This window comes from Brugia malayi (genome assembly GCF_000002995.4).
Source record: "Brugia malayi strain FR3 genome assembly, contig: Bm_v4_Chr2_contig_001, whole genome shotgun sequence".
Lineage (NCBI taxonomy): Eukaryota > Metazoa > Nematoda > Chromadorea > Rhabditida > Onchocercidae > Brugia > Brugia malayi.
This window is the reverse complement of record NW_025062476.1, coordinates 7,316,379-7,331,982: the sequence shown is the minus strand read 5'-3', so window position 1 is coordinate 7,331,982 and position 15,604 is coordinate 7,316,379. Positions and strand designations below refer to the sequence as shown.

The 15,604-nt window shown below is 29.2% G+C and overlaps 4 protein-coding genes across 6 annotated transcripts; 2 read left to right on the top strand and 2 right to left on the bottom strand.

The window, feature by feature from the left end:
• Positions 1-1,034: 1,034 nt before the first annotated feature.
• Bm1875 (transcription initiation factor IIF, alpha subunit, putative) lies at positions 1,035-5,923 on the bottom strand (the record flags this gene model as incomplete). 2 transcript variants are annotated; one of them, XM_043078771.1, is made up of 13 exons in its annotated part: positions 1,035-1,215; positions 1,391-1,477; positions 1,591-1,691; positions 1,753-1,817; positions 2,100-2,177; positions 2,270-2,397; positions 3,952-4,094; positions 4,265-4,360; positions 4,428-4,533; positions 4,860-5,043; positions 5,232-5,358; positions 5,564-5,708; positions 5,877-5,923. In XM_043078771.1, the coding sequence occupies 13 exons, from the start codon at positions 5,921-5,923 to the stop codon at positions 1,035-1,037; spliced, it is 1,488 nt and encodes a 495-aa protein (XP_042934705.1). The 2 variants fall into 2 exon arrangements, with proteins under 2 accessions (XP_042934705.1, XP_042934706.1); XM_043078772.1 differs by lacking the exon at positions 5,877-5,923 and having other exon boundaries at positions 5,564-5,635.
• Positions 5,924-6,525: 602 nt separating this feature from the next.
• Bma-sco-1 (transcription initiation factor IIF, alpha subunit, putative) lies at positions 6,526-8,311 on the bottom strand (the record flags this gene model as incomplete). Its single annotated transcript, XM_043078770.1, has 7 exons — positions 6,526-6,620; positions 6,802-6,934; positions 7,018-7,170; positions 7,289-7,480; positions 7,608-7,706; positions 7,818-7,939; positions 8,167-8,311. 7 exons carry the CDS (start codon positions 8,309-8,311, stop codon positions 6,526-6,528), a joined length of 939 nt encoding a protein of 312 aa, XP_042934704.1.
• A 1,016-nt stretch (positions 8,312-9,327) lies between these two features.
• Positions 9,328-11,736, top strand: Bma-cup-15 (the record flags this gene model as incomplete). 2 transcript variants are annotated; one of them, XM_043078769.1, is made up of 6 exons in its annotated part: positions 9,328-9,450; positions 9,740-9,868; positions 10,117-10,243; positions 10,731-10,972; positions 11,296-11,386; positions 11,621-11,736. In XM_043078769.1, the coding sequence occupies 6 exons, from the start codon at positions 9,328-9,330 to the stop codon at positions 11,734-11,736; spliced, it is 828 nt and encodes a 275-aa protein (XP_042934703.1). The 2 variants fall into 2 exon arrangements, with proteins under 2 accessions (XP_042934703.1, XP_042934702.1); XM_043078768.1 differs by having other exon boundaries at positions 11,296-11,473.
• Positions 11,737-12,816: 1,080 nt separating this feature from the next.
• Bm6047 (Ubiquinol-cytochrome C reductase hinge protein) lies at positions 12,817-13,456 on the top strand (the record flags this gene model as incomplete). Its single annotated transcript, XM_001894381.2, has 3 exons — positions 12,817-12,837; positions 12,949-13,146; positions 13,424-13,456. 3 exons carry the CDS (start codon positions 12,817-12,819, stop codon positions 13,454-13,456), a joined length of 252 nt encoding a protein of 83 aa, XP_001894416.2.
• Between the last annotated feature and the right edge of the window lie 2,148 nt (positions 13,457-15,604).

The following is a 15,604-nucleotide window of genomic DNA, read 5'->3' as shown; positions in this document are numbered from 1 at the left end:
GAAAATGATTAAATGATTCATTAAATTCCAGAACAGAAATGCAACAAAAGATATCATAGCATGGCAATTCCTATCACAACTATTATCATAGAATTATCAATATTAAGAAGACTAAATAATTTTAGTTAAGTAAAAAATTTTGCATTTAAAGATTTAAATGATATTCTGATTCTAATATGATCCTGATATGATGGAGGAAAGACGAATGAAACTGATGGGTTTAAAATTTTTAATTAAAACTTTAGTGATAACAATGATATTCCAATTTTCAATGCATAAAATTTGCTAATACCACTGAGAATGATTTATATTATGAATTGAGACCAAATAATTAAGCTCCATTTGCATTTTGCACAAGAAAAAAACCCAATTCCTATGGATTATTTTGATGAAATTAAAATGATAGTGTGGATACTTTTTGAGGATTTTTTCGCATGCTTAAAGGATTCTTTTGGTTTTTTTATATTAATTGTTAATAAAACTATTCCGTTAATACCATAATTTATGATAGTGAGAAAGATTGCGTTTCTTTTATCAAGAGTTCAAATTGAAAACTTTGTTCCAATTCTGAATGAATTTCCTGTACTGAAGAACAATTCAGCATATTCACAGCCAGATATGGTTGAAAAGGTTTTATCATATCAAATAGATACAATTTGAAAGCAATCGCTTATGATTAGCAGTGTGCACTACTTATTTCAGTTCACTGCAAAGTAATTGTTACGGAAAAAAATAGTACTTTAATCCACATAACATTTACATCAAAGCCGAATGAATGCCTATAAGAAGTTGTGCTGAAAATTATTTCAACATGATTACATTCTCAACAAAAATAAAAATAATTAAATTGAAAAACTGTTAATTTCCAATTTGATCATTCTCATCCGGAAAAAAAAAAACCCTATTCTTATGAAAAATTTTCAAAGTTATAGCTGGCTAAAACATGCAATTGATATTCTAAAGAAATTAAGAAAGATAAACATAATCACATCTAGCACTGATAAATGTTACTAACTACATAGAAAATGAAAAAATTAAGCAAGATTATTGTTTAATGAGAAAAAAAGTACTTCCTTCTTGCCATGCTTCTGTTTGAATTGATGAGGTTCTATTCGCTTCAGTATAGCAGCTAGCTTTTGTACTATTTCTGATTTTTCCATATCACCACATTTTGACTTAATTTTAGAAAGCAATTCTTTCGTTGTATGAGGTTTCCTGCAAAATATAACTCGAATTATTGAATTATTGAATACATAAGAAGAGAGGAAAAATCACTGAATTCATTTTTCCTATTTTATTCCGTTTGAAATTAGAAAAGACTGGTAAATGAAACATAATATTCACTAACTCACAGCAAAATATACAAATGAGCAATCGAAAAAGCTATTACCTTCGAAGATACCGTCGCACAGTTTCTTCATTTAGACTATCCTGATTTGTTGTCGATTGTGTGGGTGATAATGATGGTGCAGTAAACCTACACAGTTTAAGAAGATACAATTTTATAAATAACACTAATGTAGAAAAAATAAAGACTAAGATTTTCTCAATCAAAAAGCTTCCATTTTAGAAGGAAACAAGTAGGCTTACGCTTGTTCGGTCTTGATCCTTTTCACCTCATTGTCTGCGAAAGATACATTTTCTAGTGGTCTTTTTCTTGTTGATGATTGTGGTTCTTCCAGAGTTTTTTTCTGCAAATTTTTACAGAAATTTGAGAAGAATATAACCTTAAAAAGGAAAAAAAAGACTTACCACAGGTAGGAAAATTGCAGAGTTAATTTCTTTATCAGGATCATCCGAGTCGCTACCTGATGAATCTAAAAAATTTCGTTAGCAGATAAACTGAACCTAATAAAATGTTTGTCACTTTGACTTCATATTTAACCTTCATTTCAATTTAACAGTTGATCCTCTTAACAAAAATAGAAAGTGTGCTTCTCCTTTTACTCTTTCCCTAGTTCGGAACAAAAAATAACTGTAGGAAATTTCAAGTCAGTGTATGTTAACATTGCTGTTTTCTGTAGAGAAAGGATAAAAATAATAAAGTAAACAATATTTCATACAAAAAATGAACGAATAAACTTTTAATGATAACTTGCCTCTTTCATCGACATCAATAAACTGCTTCTTTATCTCATCGCCATCGTCATCTTCCACAGCGAAAAGAAGTTTTTTGGCTGAAATTCCAATTTTGAGTTGTTAAATTTTTGACTTATTCAAATAATACATATTTTTTTAAGAAAGCAAATAATTTAAATGTTATACGTACTGGTATCATCCATATCACTACTGTCGGTATCAGAAAAATCATCACCAATTAACTTTTTCAGACCTGTTTCATCACCTACGGCAACCATTGCCTCATCCACCTTCTGTTCCATAGGTACCACATCTCGGCTGAAAATATCATCGAAATAAAGCTAAACTATACACTGTATGGTTTTACTCCATAGAAAAGAAATAAACCTCATGGTAGTAAAATACTGAGTCCAACGACACTTACATTTTAATAATTTAAAATTTCCTCTTGTAAGTCCCATATGAAAATTTCATCAAAATGAAGTAAAATGGAAATATAGCAAAAGTGAAAAAACAACATCAATGAATAAAGAGGAGTACTGATCAAAACTATCAAAAATTTAATCAAATTAAATGAAACAATGAAAAGTTGATTCGGATGGATTGCTATATTTAATAACATGAATATGAGTATAAAAAATGAATAAGTAGAAATATTAAAATATATCTCTTGTGCAATTTCCACCATCTAGAAAATCATCAACCCTAAATCAACTTAATATTCCATCGCTTTACTTTAATTACTTCTCATGTTGATATTACTCTAATTACTTTTTTAAAACTGTAATTTAATGGCCTTATTACTATATCAACTCTCATTAAATCAATATAGCTCGAAAGATCTTAACGATGAAATAAGATGAGTAGACTAATCAACAGAAAATATAGAACACAAGCACATATATGTGCACTTATATCATTATATACAAATAACTTTGTATATAATCTTTTCAATATATACATAATGAAATTTCTTTTTTTCAAAAAATATAGCATTTTAAGCAGAAAGCACTGGACAAATAATTTATTATCAGTATGTATACTTTATTATTAGCATGGGAAAAGCAAATATATGGAATGCTTTGTTCAAAGCAATAATAACACGAATAATATCGGTGGATTTAAATAATGAACTTTAACCTGTGATGTCATACGTATGCATTATGAATAATTCAATAGCAACAATGTATCCAGATCTAATAATACTTGAATTCTAGGAAAAAATAAAACATATGCATAAGATTTGATACAACGCTAGCACTATTAGTGCACTGCTGAGAGAATACTCATCACACTTGCCGAAATGGTCTTAGAGACAGTAAAAAAAAAAAAAAGAATATGGAGTTCAAAAGAAATACGACTATATTTCACTCGTTTTGGGATTTATTTAAATTTAATATATAAAAGTGTGCAAGAAAATGATCTGTCAAACCTAAACCCTTAAATCGATAATCTGGATAAAAAAATAAGTGGAACATAAAATCACACAAGTTCTTATAGTTTGACTTCCTCTTTAAGTAAATAGAAGAAAAATAAACAACGGAACATACAAGCATGAAGAAATGTAGTTCCAATTTGTAATCTCAAAGAATTAATTAATGCATCGCAATTTCCCTAAAATATTGATAGAAAAGTGTAAAAAGAGAAAAGAAGGCAAGACTGAAAAAAATAAACATCAGTGACTTAATGAAGAAAAATTTTTGGCATAACTTGGAATAATAAACAATGGGACGTTCAAGGGATTCTAAAACATAAAATGAAGTACTTTGAGTACTGCTTGGTCACTTAAGCATTTTTCTCTCCCGTATTTAAGTTTTTTTACAGTCTTAAGTTTACGATTCTTCAACTAAAACTGATAAAATCGAAACTTACTCGCTTTCTGAACCACTATCACTCATATAGTCATATTCTCGACCCTCATCATCACCATCATCACTTTCATAAGCTGCCACCTCATCCGCATTCTCCACTCGCTGTCTCTTATCTTTTCTGGCCCGAGTAGTAGGTTTTGAGTTCTAAAGTAAAAACTTGTAGATAAAAATTTTGTACCTTCGGCTAGTATTATATGAATCACAATTTGTTTTCCAACTTGATTCAAAATCGAAGCATTAAAACGAGTTCTTCTAAAAATGAATTCACTAGCTTTATTTTAAATCTTCAAGTTGGGTAAATGAGTAAATTTCACCTTTTTCGGTTTTGAACTTCCGACAGGAGCATCATCTTCGTCGTCTCCTTTCTCGCCATCAGAATTCTCATCCGAACTGGCTTCATCTTTGATTTTCTGAAGAAGATTAAGTGTTTTGATCCGAAGCAGTTGGAAATAAACAATATAAAAATGCAGAACTTACAAGCGACTTCGTTGTTTTTATCATTTGTTCGCCATCTTCATCCATAGCTTTCAATTGCTGCTGTATCTGGGCTTTAAGAGCAAACTGATTCATAACACGATTTCGTCTAAAAGCGCAATTTCTTTTAGCTTTTTTCGTTTATTTTTGCCATCAAAAGAATTCATAAGTATAACAGAAACAATCCATGACTTCGCTAATAAGAATGTCTTCATTTTCGGAAAAATTTTCAGCTTAAATATATGCTCACTATCAAAATTAATGAGTTTGATCACTCACTGAAACATGTTTGGTACTAATAATACATGGCTGAAAGGCAGCGTAAGACCAGTTTATCCCATCAAATTGGAGTTTTCAATCTTCAAAATTTAATTCATAAACCATATAAGACACTAATATTCATTTAAACTGCACATAAAAATGAAAGAAGCTTACTCACGAAACCGTTCTTCTGCTTGATCAATGTCAAGAGTTCGATGAGTCGAAAATGGCATAAATTGATACCACTCATCAACTTTGTAAGCATGAAATTCTTCTCCCGATTTCAAAAACACCCAATAGTCTGCATGTTCCCCTGCTCCGCCTTCACGAATGCTACGAAATCTGCGTTCCTTAGTACCTGAAAACTTCGGAAGAGTTAGTCAAAAGAAAAAGGTAAAACAAGAGTTTGAACTTGAATATGAATATGAAAACTGACATCGATAAAAAGCGAAGACACTAGAAAATAAAACAGCACATTACAATGGACATATCAGAAAGTAAGAATAATTAATATGTAAGATAAGACAATAAGAAAGAAAAATATACTTGGGTCTGTAATACTTAACACCCAGGGTTGATTGTCATGCTGGTAGGTCTGAAATTGACGGCCGTATTTCTTGCGCCGTGCCTCCTCTCGCAACGCTTTACCATATTCGGAGCCTTCTCCATAATCCTATAGGAACGGACTTCTACTAATTTTAAACATCTTAATTTAACATGTCAAACTAAAACAGCTACGTATTCACTCTAACTTCCACTTTTTTAAAAAAAAAAAATATTTACTAAAATCCTTTGGAAAAATCCACATTCTTTAGGCCTCTCTAAGCGATAACAAATATCGCAAGGTGTTTAAAACGATAATTTCCTTGCAATACAACCTGCCGGATTTCATTTACAGCTGCTTGTTCTTTATTATCTTCACGTGCCATTCGTATACTGTAATCAGCCATTGCCCATTTTCCTGGATCAATTTTTAAAGTACCATTGAATTTCAAAACTGAATAACGTCTAGACCCATTTCGTCTGTAAAAAAAGTAAAAAAAAAAAACTAAAAATTTCTTAATCAACGAGGAACTGAAGATGAAAAAGCTAATCCAGTGTATAGTTTAATAAAAACTAAACAAGAAAATATTCCACTACAATATTTAACAACGAATTTATCAACCATGTAATAAGTTTATTAAAGGTTACTTGGGAATACGCACGGTATACTGTTTCGGTGTTGCAGGTGTCGCCATCTAGAAAGAATTAGATTCAAAACAATGAGATATAATGCCCACATGAATAGCAATAAACTTATAAGAAACAACTTTACCCATCTATTTTCCTCACATTCTCTATCCTTTACATCATATTATTTCTCTTTTCTTTCTCTTCTAGGCAACTTCAATCTTATAAAATTAAAAAAGTCTAACATAAACAATTGGCATTTAAACCAGATGCTTTTAAAGAAAAGTGGAGTACCAACAAAAGAACTTCATCGGTATTTACAGTGATAACAAGTTTTAACGTTCCACAAAAAAATTGAAAGACTGAAAATCAATACACATCAAAGGTTCATTTCCTTGAACTAAACCATATAAAAATTATAAAAAAAAAAGAATAATTCAATTCATACGTTTAACGAGTACAAAAAGAATAAACTTCAACAATAACACCTTGAAGGCAAACGCATATAAAATTGTATAAAAACGTATAAGAAATCCATAACAATGTTGAAAGCTTCTAGCTTTAATAAAAGTGGCGAAATCACAAATATTCTTATACTGTCGTAACACAAAATCATAAATTTTTTTTTTTTAAAAACGAAATCCAAATTAAATGTAAGCCCAACTAGACTTCAAAACCATCTTTTTTTCTTATTTTCTAACATTTCACGCTTGAAAACCTTAAGTTTAATAACCTTCGCTATCTCCTGAGCAGAACGATTCTGGCCTGAAACAAACGTGAGGAATCAACTAATAAGTAGGGAAATGAGAGAATACGACAAAGCGGTAAAAAAAAATCTCCATAAAAAAGTGAAAAGGGTGGAAGAATTATTAAAAATACATTGTTAAGGAAAATGACTTTTCAAACTGTTGGCTGGAACCATTCATCATAAAAGAAAACAGCTTACCATAATAATCATGAAAATCACCATCTGGATCCATTAGATACATGATGACAGTGTGGTCAACAATATAATCATTTCCGTCTATTTTAGGCCCTTGGCTGTAGTAGACGCGAAATGCCTTTGCCACTTTGGCGACCTGAGAGCAATATATTTTCATTTTGCCATTTCGTTTTTTAAAATAATCAATTAATTATCATAATGAAAACTGAAATATTTTACTTGCTCCTTTGAACCAGTGTAGCCTTTTATTTTGGGAGAAAATTCTGCGCAGTACTTCTTCACTCGTTCAACTGTGTCACGTTCAGGATCTACTGATATAAAAACTGGGATTACTCTGATTTTTTCTTCACTTTTTTCAAGGATTTCCACAACCTAAAACTTACATAATCAGAATGATACACCGACAAAACAAAATCAACAAAATGAAGATGCAAAACTTTTCTTTAACAACTTTTTGTGAAAAAATGAAAAAAAAATAAAAAAAAATGACCTCAACCATTTTTTCAATAGAATCTGGACAGACATCAGGGCAATGTGTGAAACCAAAATACAACAAAAGCCAATTTCCTTTAAGCCGTTCGGAACCCCCTAACTCACCATTCACATCAACTAATTCCCATGGACCACCAATTCGAGCTTTACCGATAGTCTGCTTCCTTTCGCTCTCTAGTTCTCTCATTTTCTGCAATGTATTATTGGATTTTCGAGATGATTTACATGATATGATATTTGTTTACTTCGAAGAAATAAAGTGAGTCTACTGTTATCGATAACAAACTGTTTAAAAGAAAGAAACATGGTATGCCTACCTTTTCTCGCAAACCTGATAAGATGATAACTAAAATAACACTGACACCAACAATAATCATAGCCAGTTTTCCTGTGAAAATTTCTCGAATTGCTTTCTTCTGCAAAAAAAGATTTTAAGAAAAGCATTAACTTCCTGCTTTGTTGTGTATCTTGGTCAAACGATATGAAATCTGTCACGTAAAATGTTAAAATATGACAGCCAAACCTACCTGCTCCCTTAACTTTAGGATGGTTTCCTTATGATTTATTGACTCTTTTTTTTCATCTCTTTTTAAAGCCTCTTCTAAATCTGCCATATCCACTTTCAAATCGTCACTTCGCACTGCTTTTTCTAAAAGAACTAATGTAATTCCATGCCTTAATAACACCTTCAATTTCCAAAGAAATTCAATCAGATAATACGAATAAAGTGAGCAAATAACTTTGCTTCATTAATCACCGCTGCGTTTTAAATAGAAAAATAATACTAAGGAAAAAAACGCAACGAGTTATAGTTTGTCCGTCAAAAAAATACAAATATGCTAAATTTCTTGTAATTTAATCACATAAATGACAAACTTTTATCATTGACATTCTCACTGTCAATAGCTGTTAAGCGTAGTGAATTAGTAGCATGAAGAAAACATTTCCTCATACAGTAACACTGATGAGATGAATTGGACGGTGATAATCGAGAGAGAACAGCACATGTTACACGAAACATCTGAAGTTGTGCTAATTATGATATCATATCGTGAAACGTAAATCAGCGTAACGAATTCCATTAATATATATAATATAAGTCAAACTGAGAATGCAACGTATTGCATATATCATTAATAATGAATATTAATTAGTTGATAAACTGACGGACGAATGTTACTTTTCCACGGGAATACAATCAATTATATAAATATGTAAAATAACGTAAATGCTTAACATTAATAAATAGGTAAAATACGATAAAGAGGAATAAATGTTATTTTCTGATGGAACATAACCAATTATATGAATAGGTGAATAAGATCGCAAATAAATAAGTAACAAATAAGTAAGATCGACGAATAAAGCAAGAGTACACAATAAATTAGTTGGACAATCCAGCACATTATTGCAAAGAAATTTTTTTTTTATAAAAAAAAAGATAGTTTTTTGCTGTCTAAATCTTTGTACTAGCATTACCCGTCATTATATTTTGCACTTCACTCTCATACTCTATTATTCCCAATAATACCTATATTTACTGTTTATGCCAACTCTTTCATTCCCCAACCACGTCACATTCTTAAAACTTTTGTTACTCTTTATCACACATACTCTCCTCAAAACTATCGCTATTCATCCACACAATGTTGCGAAGTTTGCTTAAAATTATTATAATGTTGACGTTATGAAAATTTTTTTGATCAGCGAAGTTAGTTTGCACTTTGTTTGTAATATTCTGCAATTGGGAATGTATTTTTCTTTTTGCTATTTTGTAATCTTTACTTCTTTGCATTCCTTATTAACTCACTTTATTTTATTATTTAAATATGGGCTCATTATTTGGTACTTTATGACAAAATAAGCTATTAATTTACTTGAATAAGAAATTTCAATTTAAATAGTACTTAAAACGGGTGTAATTTTTCATCTCTTTTCTTAATATTCAATATCTGTCTTTTTTCTGTGTAAAAACTGGATAAATCTTTTCAAACTTTTACTTACAGGTATTTTGAATTATTTCAATAAGTGGAATTAATGAATGGTGTATCACTACAAGTAGTGCTTTATATGATAGCTTGGTTTTTTTCATATATAACTGCAAACAATGGATCATATTATCCATGGGATTTGAATGCTGCTTGTCAACCTTACATTGAGGTTTTCATTTAACAAATACTAATTATTTTTAAGTATACAGCATTTGTTAAATGTATTTTAGGTAGTACATTATAAAACAATGAAATATTCAGCTTCTTTTATACCTCAAATTCATTTTTTTATTATGCAGTAGTGTTAAATTATGCTTGTTAAAAGGTGATGGTTTAAGTCTAAACCTAACTGAACTAAATTTAATCTTAACAGTAGGTTTAATTCTAACATTGTTTGTATAGTACTTCATTGATTACATTATAGTATTTCATTGAGTAGTTTTTCTTTTTTCTTGCAGTATTTCGCAGAAGCAAGTTCTAAAATGATACGATGTGCGGCTATCTATTCTTCGCCACCAAAAGTTTGCACATATTGTACCGAAGAATATATTGCTTTGAAACAGATGGAATATAAACTGCATAAACTGGTAAGCAGCAGTCTGTTACAAAAAAGTTAGGTTTCAGAAAACTTATGCTGGAAGAAAAAAAAACTTATACATGAATGCTTGATAGGAATTTGGACCTAAGCATAAATGCATTAACTTGTGCACTGTATACTCAATAGCTTGGCTGTTTATCAATTAACCTTAGAATGGTAAAGTGCAATTTTTTTCAGTTTTCGCTTACTGTAGCTCTTGGAAAATAAGCTTTAATTCTAAATAGTTTGGAATTTTAGGAAGACCTATTTTCACGTGACAATATTACTTGCAACCGTGTAATTTACGAGAGTTACTTAATTTCATATATATCAGAGGTATCGACGACAATAACAAAAAACATATGGGAAAATTCGCGCTGTTCTTGTAAAACTTTTATTTCCTACAATTTGTTTCTACAAATTATAGGAAGAATCCAAGAATATAATCTTGATTTATTTTTCTTTAGTTTTTTTGTACTAGCTTGTTTATTTTTGTTCAAGCCATAGGAAATAGTTTTTTTAAGGGACTAATGCGCTGTATTCATTCACTATGCTATTAAATTGGAATAAAACAGTTCTAAGAGTAGAAGGATTGCGCATCTGTCTTTTGGAAATAAAATGAACTTGTTTTAAACCTAATAAGTTAAACGAATTTCATATTTAAAAGTAGGTATCATGAATCATGATGACCTAAAATTAATTTCGTGCTTGAATGAAATTTTTCTGCACATCTGACTTAAGAAAAATGGACAGCGTCTGTTAGTTCTAATTTCTTTTTTATTCTACATCTTACAGCCAGTGGAACCATTGAAGATAAATAAATTTATTTCAGATGGTTCATTTTAGATGATTGTTCATTTTATGCATTTCAGCTTGTGTAGATATTGATTGGCATTTGGAAACAAACAGCACTGAATATACTTTCTATAACAATACTATAGTGTTTCAAAATAAGTTGTTTAATTGGAGGCACTGCATTTCTAATTTCTCATTTCTTCCTAATGATACGGTCATTTGCGACAAATGTCTAAGTTCGTTCAATGAGTTATTCCAGTTTTACTGGTATATATACATCACACCGAATATTAATTTCTGTTTAGATGTCGAAACTACGGTTAGTTTGCTTTTTCTTTTTTTATGCTAATTGTTATTGCTTCAATGTACTGCTTATTTTTCCTTAAAAATTTATTGCTTAAATTTCTCAACTCTTTAACTTGAACTTTATTGCAACTATTAGAAGCGACCTTCATGATATATGTTTATATACTTTTCTTCAAAAAGAGAAATGAACATTTTGAATGTTAGATCCTATGCAGTATAAAAAGTGGCATTCTTTATGTAAAGAATGTTGACTGAGATTCATAAAACCATTTTATCGGTACTGACACAATCACCATAATGTATAAATCAAACGGTGAATGGATAAAAAAATTTTAGATGAATGATACAATGAATTTATGGCATAATGTATGGCATTGTTCGGATGATCGAGCAGAAGAATTACGAGATTGGACTTTACTTGGATATAGTTTAGCTTTGCTAATAATCATAACAATATTTTTCTATGCTGGTAGTTATATCCAAAGTTCAGAAATACAGAGACATCTTGTGCAGTGTTAGTCTTCAGAAACATACTCTTTTAGATTGATGAGTTTTATACAGTCATAAATTGTGGAATTTCATGAATCGTAGTTGCTTAAATTTCTATTATTCTTAAAAATGTAACTCATGCATTTCACGTGGAAATTTTGAAGAATTATAGATTCGCAGCTAGAAGCGCCATGTGCTTTGCGATCACATATTCTGAGCTCATCAACTTTGGATAGAGTATCTTCGTCAACTGCTGGAGATTGTGAACGGATTAGCAATTTGCAGTAGCATATTATCGTTTTTTTTTTTTTTTTTTTTTCTGTGAATTTTTTTTTGATTGATTGAGTTGAATGTTATAGGTTTATTTGGCTATGTGCGAAGTCAGATATCTTGAATCTTTAGACAGAGAGAACTGCAAAGGATTCGTTTTTTTAGTTGGAAAGGAAGATAGTGAATACAGAATCATCTGGTAGCATTTGACTCGTTAACGATATAGCACAAAAAGCTAGAATCATGTAGTATTTGTTGTCGTGACTATTTTTACATTAATTAATAGGTAAGGAAATACGATGAGTTAAAAAACAAACATGGAAATTGAGAAAACAAAAATAGCAGTGTATAAAGCTTATTGTCTCTTTGTATTATTTCATTAAAATAACTATTGTTTGCTATATATAATTATTTACTTTTCTGTTCTCATTTTCAATTTCTTTCTTTAGTTTTACTTTTGTATTTTGTATTGCATTCTATCTGATTCGTTTTAAAATTGCCTCGTTTGTTTGAAACTTTGTTATTACGTGTTTTACACAGGTAGTTTAACGGGTTTACTAGAAACTGTTGTAATTTCACTGTTTTGAGCATTTTTCGCTATGAATCCAATTACTTCTGGGATTTAGTATTTGTTTGTTTATTTTTCACTCTCTTAATAATATAAATTCTGTAGTGGAGATCTGTTTCAGACACATATCTCATTATCTTTTGGTATTATTATACAGAATTTCTCTTTTAATTCGCAATATTTTGTATGATGCTCTTTGTGAAATATAAACCGCTTCATAATGTGGGATATTTTGTACCATTTTCGGTTTATTCCTTGGTATCTCTTTGATAATAATAGAGAGGCCCAGCGACATTTTATCTTGAGATTAAGAAAAAGTTCATCGAGATGATTCCAATTGTTTTTATATAAAAAGTCTAGTAGATGCTAAATGAAAACGATTGGCTTAGAAAGAGAGAAAAAAAAGTAGTGTAGTTCTTTTTTGGTCTTGTTTTCGTCGTATAGAAATCGTTTTGTAAAAATTTATATCGATTACGCTTTCTTTATAATTTCAGGTAACCGATTTTACTCATTACACAAGAAAAGTTGACATGATGGGAGATAATGATGAAGTTAGTTTGATTTACATCATTTTACCGCTTGGTTTGTAAATTTCGCAAAATTTAAATGTATCTAAGCAGCAGGAATTATGGCTTGCTTGAGTATTCATTCATTATCCTTAGGTTGAAACTCAACCACTTACTGTTGATGAAGAGGAAGTAATGGATTCACTGATCAAATTTCGTGAAGAATGCATAGCTCACACCGGAAAATGGAAAAAATTACTGGATGAATGTACGGAGCGCGTGAATTCGAAAGCAAAGACAAAAGAATCATGTCATTACGAAATGGTTGATTACATTCAAGCTCTTGATCACTGCGTAAGTTGTCTATAAATTTGTTTGATGTGTAGGAGTTTATAATTATTTGCCTTTTAAAGAATTAAAATTTTAATTTCGAGAAGCTAATGAACAACAGGTGTTCCGTTTATAAATAAAAAGAAAGCTGCCACTCTACATTTCTTATTTTTCAATAAACTATTTTTAGACTTAGATAGAAGTAGTTAAGGGATTTTGTTTTTGTTTTTTAATTTCTACCTTTGAAAGGATATGAATATGAATGGAAAGTAATTTTATACTTATGGAAAGTAATTTTCAGGCTATGCCTAAAGCTTTTGCAGCTCTGAAGTAATTCAGTGATAATCTCTCGAGAGTGATTTTAAAGATAGGTTATTGTATTTGCCAGATGGCTGTGTGCGTCTTTTAGCGAATAAACTAATTTGTTTTTGATTTGAAGTTTCTCGCACACTTAAAATATCAGATCATATATACGCTTGAAAAAGAACCCTAACGGATATCCTGTGGCGTATGCAAATATTTGCAAGATATTAAGTAGTAACAACACATTTTACTGGAACGTCATGAAGCTTAGATGTAAGCGTTTAGGTGCTCAAACACATAATCCGCTATACTAATAAAAACAATCAAATGAACATTTAATAATGTTAAACTAGATTTTATCCAATTAATTGTCATATGATTTAAAAACTTCAATGTTTTATATCAAATACACTAAGCAGAGTGTTACTTTTTTTTTAATATTTAAATTAAAAACATTTTAGCAATTCTTTTATGCATATGTATAATTTTCATTTATCATGCTTGTTTCTTTTTTGTTTCAGTTGCATTGCTACCATTTCTCTACTATTATTAGTCAATCAGTTTATTGTTAATTAATCAATAAATGAGAATTTTGCTTTTTATATGAATTACGAACTTTACGTGTTAATTACTATCAAGTTAACCATCCAATATGAAATATTTTGTAGAAAAAACATATAATAACTTATGTAAATAATATTTAATCATTTTCTTTCTATATTCTCTAATGATAGATTGGAATATTTGTGCTAGTGAAATTATCAAATGATGTTAAATTTTGGAACATTTATTCCATAGAGAATAGAAATGTGAAAATCTTAACATAAGGAAAAGGATGAATTGTATTATTATATTAGAATAGCTATTGTTAATCGATGATAAACATAATCATACCACTGCGACATTATTATGTTCAACAATTTTATATTTTGAAATTTAATTGAATTGAGTGTTTGATTATTTTTGAAAGTTAAATTAAAGACGACAAATTTTAGTTCATTGATAACCAAACATAAAATTTTGTGCAAAAAAAAAGCAGCATACTTATACTAATTAGCCAGTCATTTTCTTATTGCAATTTTAACATATATTACATTTAGTTACAGAATTACAAGGAAATCAAACTGATTTGCAAAATGGATGAAATATACTTTGTTTGTGCTTATTGTAAAAAATACTTTTCTCTTTTTTGTAAGAAAGAAAAAAGTAACATTTTGAGAATTAGAATGTAACACAGTGTTGACTAGGCTACAATAATATATTCGTCTGTAAATTATAGAGTACTTTTGCGTAGAAACAATCATTATTATTTATGATTATTATTGTTATTGTTACTAATATAATAATAATAGTAACATAAAAGTATGACAATAATAATGTAATCATATCCTGTATTTATCATTATTATTATTTTTATTATTGTTAATTATTACTGTTATCAATTTTGTGCATGTAAATATAGTACTAACTTTACTCATTTTAGTCGCTTACCATTCGTTTACGTTTACCATTAATAAAATAATAATATAATTAAAAATAAATAACAATAATAATAGTAATAATAAGAATAAGAATGGTAATAATACCATTGTATAGAAATGATTTCAAGCATATCAGTGTTCGTTTAATAAAAAAAAAATTTTTTTTTTGAGATAATTTCCCGTAGTTAAATTAACTAATTAATTTTTTATTCAATTTTAATTTATTTACCTCAAAAAATTCTTTCCGTAATTAAATTAACTACATTCTGCTTTCAGTTTTTATTCTAAACTTTAATACAATCAAATATAGTAATCACTTCTTACTCAAATTGATTAATTACATCGATGCATCCGGTTGGTTTGATTGATTCAGCAATTTCCATCTTCAATTCATGCTCTATAATTACGAATAATCACATTCATAACAATAAAAATTCAAGGTTTATTTGAATATAGATGCATTAATCTGCTTATATTTACAAAATTTTATATGAATGTAAATTCTTTTACTGAATTTTAATCAATATCATCACTAATTTTTTCTTTCTTTTGTAATTAATTAATCTGACTTTGGTCATTTTCATTTTCTTGTACCTTAAAATCAATGAATGCATCTATGTAGTTATTAAGTTTTTATCTTTATGTTTTACTATAAAATAAAAGTAAATAATTATTGTAAGCGCATTTGATTTAATATT